The sequence below is a fragment of the Helobdella robusta genome, assembly GCF_000326865.2.
Source record: "Helobdella robusta unplaced genomic scaffold HELROscaffold_4, whole genome shotgun sequence".
NCBI lineage: Eukaryota > Metazoa > Annelida > Clitellata > Rhynchobdellida > Glossiphoniidae > Helobdella > Helobdella robusta.
Window position 1 is genome coordinate 4,660,824 of NW_008704902.1, and position 8,686 is coordinate 4,669,509.

The window sequence follows — 8,686 nt, forward strand, 5'->3', positions numbered from 1 at the left end:
TTTATAAAATAAAAACATTTTCAAGAAGTTACCCAGACCAGATAATCGAGATCATATTACAACCGAACAATGCCAACATAAAACGTTTTCATGCGTTTATTTATAGGTATTGTTTTCTATGTGTTAGTATTCAAAAATATTTTGTAGTTGAGATAATTTAATCTAGCATTAAACATTCTTGTGTTTGTGGTTTAGTTGTTTCATTCAAAGAACACTACCCAGTAGAAACAAAGTGGTTCGATAAACTGGCTGGTCCCATTAACCGAATTTGATCTTTTTCGTTTATAATGTGTATTATTTTTTAGGGAAGATGAATTGTATTTTTTGGTAACGCTTTAAGAACAGCGTAGTCGAACACACATTTTAAAAATTGGAAATATAATTCATTTTACTTATTCAAAAACTACAAAATGGTAATAATAAATAATTTTATATATATATACAGACACAAATATAAGCAAGTTAACGCTTATAACTTGTTTGAATATTTATGCAACCAACGGCTTAGTAACAAAAATGATTTTTTAGATACTAAATTTTTTTTAAATATGTTCAATAATGAGATTTCTTAAGAACATGTTTTAATTGTCTTTTTGACATTTTGTTCCAGATAAAATCAGTATTTAAAACGTCAACTTCAAGCACACATTATTATCAGATCTAAATAATTTTTAAAATTGTTCATAAGAAGTAATAATTGATTTGAATAATTGAATTAATGTATGTTGTTAGACGAGCGGTTTCTTCTCGCAGCTGCCACATTTGCGGTCCCATTAAGCAAACTCGTGTTAAGGAACAGTTTGATCCTAATGGACGACAGTTTCCATTAGCTGATGGATCTGCAGTATATGCAATTAAAAAATTTAGTCGGTTTGTGAAATCAAAGTCCGACGAATTGATTCAAAAAATGTTCATTTCTAACACATTCAACAATATCATGTTAACATTAAGGTGTTCCAACCTGAATATTAATCTATTCGCCACATTCAAATTGCTTGTTAACTTTCTTTTCACCAACAAATGGAGTGAATAGAAACAGAGAAATAAACGAAAGTTTTCCTTTTCATATTCTTCCAACGTAGTCTCAGTAATGAGGATGAATGTGATAGGAAGGGTGATTTGCAAGTCTCCTGTATTTATGACCTATCCAACATCGTCCAAACATTAAAGATCACCATGTTGGTAATACCCACCACTTCATACGTGCAGCTGTATGTTCGGATGAAGATGACATCTAGAACGCTGAAAATCATAATTCAACTGCAATGATGAAGATGATAGTAACAGTATTGATTGTATTTTAAAACTGTTGAAAACAAATAAAATCATAAAATCACCCTCCATATTTTAGAATACAGCTTATGCGAGTTTAAAAGTGTTTGAAATTTGTTAAAAGAAATAAATACATATTGAAAAAGCATCCATCAATTAAAAGATATTATGAATATATTTTATGAAACTTTTGATAAATATAACCAGCGCAGAACCACGATGATAGATCTGCGCTGGTTGTACTCCTAACGTGGTGCTGCAAGTCTAATGAGAATGAACAATGCTTCGTTCTTAAGAAATAAATTATTTATTTTGCTTTCTTTTGGGTATAAATTTATCATAAATCATATTTTTTCTATTTCAATTTTTTAAATCGTATTTTTACACAATTTCTTTTGCTGAATATGAAGAGAAATATTATTAGTTATTTATTATATCGAAATAAAGATGAAAAGTCAGAGGTTATAAACCTCATAATAATAATCAAACCTGAATCACGAAATTTTCAATCAAAAAAATTGAAAAAGAAAATTAAATGACAAAATGTAATTTTAATACAAATTGGCTGCACATTGCACATTAGACATACTTTCCTCAATGAATACAACGTGGTCATCATTACAAATGGTCGCTCAATCATTGAAATGATCGGTGAAGATTCATGATGTACGCACGAATATGTACACGTAATAGATTGTCGTCACGGTATTAATAAATAATTAATAACAACAATATCAACAAAAACAACAACAATAAAAGACAACAGAGTTTAATAAGATTATTATTGAAGCATGCTATTGAAACATATGCAATCTTAGGTTGTCAATCAAAGGATACCTCAGAAAAAAACTAAAACTAACAACTAAATGTTTTGAAAAATTTAGTGGTTTTATAATTAGTAACACATTAAAAAATAAAAATTTATTATTACAAGGCTTATTATAGACAAGGCTTTTTTCCACGTTTTGTTTATTAACTACAATTTCCAAGTTATTGTAGTTAAACGAAAAGTAAAGAGATTGTCTGTCACTTTAAATCAATTGACAGTCATTAACTTCTGCCACAAACAAACTCGATTTATTGTTATTTTTAATGTTATTTAGTTTATTGTTTGTATATGTATGCATGTATATGTGCACGCAAAATTACATATATATTGTATATGGTTGTATTATAATTCGTATTCTTCTGGGAAGAGAACTGTTTTATCTGCAAAAATCTGAAATTCGCTATCCGTAGTTTTGAAGAAATTCAAAAATATGGACCGACATGTTTTCAAGAAACGTTTGAAACATCATTTGTCTTAAAAATAAACAGATTGTAATAGGAATATCTAAATGAAACAAGTTACTGACATAACTCAACATAATTTATTTGAGATATAATTTTATTAAAATCTACAAATTTCAAGTTATGAAAAAATGAAAAATGAAACATAAACTTTTTAAGTTAGATGCAGAATATTGAATAACTTGCACAAATTTTACATTATTAATCATCAAATTTTTTATAAGAAGTTTTTTATAAGAAGTTAATAATTTTTAAGACGAAGCAAAGAATTTTTTTAATGTCTCAAAGGTCGAAAAAGTTATAAGTTTTTATTTGTTTCCAAAATTGGCCAAATTATTTTTTCCGCAGGAATGTTTTACGAACGTAAAGCAAATAAAGGGCCTAACAGTCAGTTAAATTGAAAAGCGTTGCTCAGGATAGACCTTCTTCTCTTCCAGCAACTGTTTTGCTCGAAACATCAGGTATTAGACAAAGCTTTCTTTATTTGGTTGAATTTTATTCTATTTTTTAATCACGATTTCAATTTAAAAATTTAAGGAAAATTACTTAATCAAGGATGCAACTGCGAGATTTATGTTAAGTTCAATAGCATTGAGAGAAATACAATCTTGGCTAAATAATTTACATTTTCATTCTTCACAGCTCGTCTATTATAAATCGTTACAAAAATGACGAAAATGATATAAAATTAATCAAGCTTTTATTCATGTTACCGTAAGTTAAGCAAATTATTAAAATGCTATTAGAAAGATCTGCTTAGAAAATTAATAAAATAAATGCTATTTTATCCAGGTCCGCAAAAATCATGAACTCTTGCCGGTAGCATATAATGGTTCATGTCTGAAGGGTCGTGTAAAAATAATATTTATTTACAAAACCAGAAGGACATCTTCTCTTAGTGTTTTTGGTCCACTATATGTTCTTAAAAAGTATGATACTGTGGCCCGTCTGTTGCAGGGGTCAGACCATAAGTATGATAATGTGGCCCGCCTGTTGCAGGGGTCAGTCCGTAAGTATGATAATGTGGCCCGTCTTTTGCAGTGGTCAGCACATAAGTAAGATACTGTGGCCCGTCTTTTGCAGTGGTCAGCACATAAGTAAGATACTGTGGCCCGTCTGTTGCAGTGGTCAGCACAAATATAATAATGTGGCTCGTCTGTTGCAGTGGTCACCTCATAAGTATGATACTGTGGCTCCTCTGTTGCAGTGGTCATTTCTTTAGTATGATACTGTGGTCAGTTCATAATTATGATATTGAATCCCGTCTGTTTCAGTGGTCAGCCCATAAGTATGATACTGTGGCTCGTCTGTTGCAGTGGTCAGCCCATAAGTATGATAATGTTGCTCGTTTAATGCTGTTTTCAGTTCATAATTATAATATTGAATCCCGTCTGTTTCAGTGGTCAGCCCATAAGTATAATACTGGGGCTCGTCTGTTGCAGTGGTCAGTTCATAATTATAGTATTGAATCCCGTCGGTTCCAGTGGTCAGACCATGAGTAGTAAACTGTGGCCCGTCTGTTGCTGTGGTTAGCACATAAGTATGATACTGTGACTTGTCTGTTGCAGTGGTCAGTTCATAATTTTGGTAATGTGGCAAGCTTGTCGCCCAAAGTTCGACAGTGGCTCCTCTGTTAAAGAGGTTGACCCATAAGTATCATACTGTGCCCCTCTAACTATATTCCCGGTAATCTCCGTCAACTTCACCACATTCGAACTTTCAGCGGAGTCAATATAGATTTCAATCGGCATTATTGGTATCCTACACAGAACTATTAGCTAGAAAAAAAATATTTAAAATGTTTTTATTCAATGTGTATCCTACACAGAACTATTAGCTAGAAAAAAAAATATTTAAAATGTTTTTATTCAATGTGTCTAAAAAGTGTTCACGAGAGCAAGTTTCCTGAGCAAGTAATTGAAGTGTTTAAAATTTGCAGGCAGCGTTCTCGTTTAAATACTATGAGATTTGTCTAAATAATTAACTTTGTCTGTATTATACTAACTTTGTCTATATTCTTGAATATTATATTATAATCTGTATAACTTACAAACTTTGCATGACGTATTAATTTTACAAGCCATTTACAACTTTTAATATTTTTTTTATTATTCTTTGTTCACGTTGTTTATCTGCATTTTGATAATTGCATTTTCCACATCTTTGTAATGATGCGGAATAATTAACGTATATTATGATTATACACAACCCTGAATAATTAACATAAATTATGAAAATGCATAGTAGCGTACTTTCTCATCCAGATAACAATTCCACCTCTATAATTGAAGCCTGTATAATTATAACCTTTTTTGCCATTTTTGTAAAAATAAAAATCCAGTTTTTTAAACAGTTATGTTATGTTATGTTTTAAAATATCATATAAACAAATTTTCAGCCGTCAACGCTTGTCAATTAAAAACAGGTACCAAGGTGGTAAAAAGAAAATTAATCAAGTTCGTCCATGTTACAATAATTTAAGAAATTTACCAAACTATTCTTATAAAGATCTCTCCAAAACAAATTTCTAATTAATTTATTAATTTGTTTAAGAGAAAATGGCTTGAGCAAAGACCGCCGTAACAAAAAACTTGAAAAGAAAAAGTCAAAAAAGTCTCCAAAAAATTAAACCAAACAATGTAAAAAACAATTTGAAATTCATGTAAACATAGAAACTCTTACTAAAAATTAAGAACAATCATTTAAATTCATCAGATTAAAAAAGAGTTTTGAATTTTCATATAAAAATGAAATAATAATAAATACTAAATGTTGCATAATTAACACAGTCAATATTAACCGAATTAAGTAATTGTTATAACCGCCAAAATGATCGAATTTCGCTATATCATTTTATTATTGTTACCTTTGCAATATTTGTAATCTTTGGATAGAGGATCGTAAAAAGACATCGTTAAAATCTAGGATTTATATATACGTCCTACTTAGTCAGGTTTACAGTCAGTTTTCCAGCAGAGAAATCAAAGTCAAAAATGTGATATAATTAGTTACTTTGATTTGTTTATTGTTTCTATTGCTGTTGGTATTCAAATAAACGTTCAACATAGTTTGCGTTTAAAGCAATGGAATTTTGTTGAAAAGAAAATTTACTTACTAAAAATTTTCTCTTTCAAAAGCATTAGCTTTCTGTGCAATTTATTACAGCTGATACAACGCATCACACACATTGCATGTGTTAATCGTGGATCACTTCGCAATCAAATCTGGCCACTGTAATAGCGGTACAACACACCTTACTTTTATACTATTGCTGCATTAGCATCATCCACATGCAGAAAAGATTAGCATCAGTGTCTTGTTGAAAATTTTTCTCTTAATTTGGCCTTGACAAGAAATGATTGTATAAAATCAAAAATAAATTATTTATGGATCATTGAAACAATCAAGCTTTGCTATTTTTTTTACATTATTTTCAACATTATTATTTATTGGATATATTATATTGACTTATATTGGTTTCTTTTCAAGTTTATTGTTGGCGAGGGGTTAGAAATCTCAACAGCCACATAAAGCCATGACGTTAAATTCTGGTTTTGTAGGACTATGGCCGGCTTGGTGATTTGAATATTCCAGAGTCCAGATATTCATATTGATATTCGGGATTAAGGTAAAGGTTAAATGTAACAAAGTTCCAACAAGTTGTTGCTAAATTCCAATAAAAAATAAAAGTTTCAATATGGAAATCATAAGGTTAATACATGGATATAATTATTATATTTCATTATTTATATCCATGGGTTAATATAAAAGAAGCAATAAACGTTTACGATTTTTTTCTAAAACAGACAAATTATTTAAACAAAAACATTCAGGTGATGAACTTTATGAAAGTTTCAACAAAATTAAATATGTTTGAAATTAAAATATACTAATAAAAATAGTTTCAAAATGGTTCGAAAATATGACAAAAATTTAGATTTTAGAACACTTGAATTATAGTAGGAAAGAGAAAAAAACTGCTTCTATATTGTGAAAGATGACAAACGTAGCAGAAATGGTAATAAAACAAGTAGAAACAACGAACAAGATGGGAAACAAAACCAACCTACGTCGTCATACACGCAATTAGCTGAAATTATTTATGGCTGGCACGAGGAGAATATAAAGTGACTACGAAAAAATTAATAACCCAACAGCATTTTTTAAAAATCTTCACCGGATATTTGTTACGTCAATAAAACAATATTGATAGAAAGAAGCAATTGTAAAACTATTAAATAGACGACGTTGATTTATGTAGAGGCATTTAAAAATTTCAATAGACATTCTAATACATGAATAATTTAACCAACGAAAAATTTTAATTCGCCACAAAAGCGCTTAACTTTAATTTAAAAAACAGTCTTAAAAACTAAGTTTTCCATTTGTAGAAAGCAAAATCATAATAAAGGAGTGGTAAACCTATATAGTCGTAAGAAACGAAGTACATGGTAACTAAGTTTTTACGAAACGTGGGAAAAAACAGGTACACCTATTCAGAAACTTTTTGAAAAAAAGGCTCTGGAAACAAAAATGATTAATAAAATTATTTTTTTTTAATTTTTAAGATAAAATTTACTGCCTCGGTAGAAAATGTGAAAAAGTTTCCAGACCTATATTTAACAAATTTGCTAAAAAGCAGCTTTCACTCTCACCGCAATTTTTTCACAGAGTATTGAAACAAATGAATAGTTTTTGATAAACGAGCAACGACTATTGAAAATATACATAAAAACAAACTAGTAAAAAACTCAAAATATATTAAGTCGGACAACCATGTGAAATGAAATCAATTATTTTTTTTTAACAAATTATAAGTGCTTTTTAAATTATAATTTAAAAATACTATAATAAAAGTAAAGAATATAAAAAATAATGAAGTATTTCTTAGACATGTTTTAATGATCTACACACAATAAAAAAACATACTGCCACATAATAAATTGCAAACACAAACAAAATATAGAATGAAAAAACAAAATGAAAGGCCTGTTATTAAATGCAATTGCAGAAAAAATGATTAAACATTTTTACCAAAAAAGCATGATATGATAAAATTAATAACAGTCAAAAGCCATTTTCTCAGCTCACGTTACCATAACAAAAGAGGTCATCATCACCTATACTATAAAAAAAAACCATACACAGACGCAACCAAATTCACACATGCAAGCACGCAAATTTAATTACATTCACACATAGGATAATTATTTAAATATTTGTCATGATGACTACTTTTGTCTTCGTTGGCTGTACAGTTTGTGTAGGTAGAGATTGTGATGCAGACAATGGCAGTCACACACTATCAACCTCTAAAGGTCGAGTCCACTCAGAGCGTTGACGGCACGATGGTGTAATGGTTAAGGTGTCTGGCATTGTTGATGTAGTGTCTGGGTTCGAATGTAATGGGATCCCCGCCAATTACATACAAAGTGTGTGGAGCGCTGATTCACGTGTATTTATACACAGTGTGTTTGTTGTAATAACCTCTAAGGAATATCTTAGAGAGAATAATAATAATAGTAATAACAAACAAAATTTATAGCATGGTTGATAAGCTCTGATCAGGAAGGAGAGACGGAAAGCCTCATCATAGTCGCTCAGCATCAGGCAATCAACACCAGATGTCACCAAAAAAAACATGTTGAAGGAAGCAGTAGATGATAAATGCAGAATATGCCATCAAGCGGACAAAAATATAAATCACAAGGTGCACAATATTGGTTTCAGGTGATTAAACCAACAGACACAATAAAGTGGCTAGTTATGTTAACTTTGTTAACTTAGTATGTGGAAAATATTACATGCATCTCCCAAATTAGGTGCTAAACGTGGGTCCCAGCCCCATCTTATCGGATGTACCTATAATTACAAACTGAAAAATTATGGCCAATCACCCTAACTTAATTTTTCATGACAAAAAAGAATAATAAATATTGCCGTGCCAAATGATGCAAACGTTTAAAACAGACAGATAAAAGGTAAATAAAAAGATTTAGAAATCGAGATAAGCAGAATGTGAAGCAGCAAAACAAAAGGGGAGCACTGGTACAGTCAGGAATGAAATTGACAAACATCCACAAAAATTCCCCGGACACCCATCAATTTTTGAGGTTCAAAAAAT

The 8,686-nt window shown here is 30.1% G+C and overlaps 1 protein-coding gene across 1 annotated transcript; it reads right to left on the reverse strand.

Moving 5' to 3' along the window:
- Positions 1–3,484: 3,484 nt before the first annotated feature.
- On the reverse strand, positions 3,485–4,313 carry HELRODRAFT_162553 (hypothetical protein; the record flags this gene model as incomplete). Its single annotated transcript, XM_009024726.1, has 3 exons — positions 3,485–3,718; positions 3,793–4,162; positions 4,225–4,313. 3 exons carry the CDS (start codon positions 4,311–4,313, stop codon positions 3,485–3,487), a joined length of 693 nt encoding a protein of 230 aa, XP_009022974.1.
- Between the last annotated feature and the right edge of the window lie 4,373 nt (positions 4,314–8,686).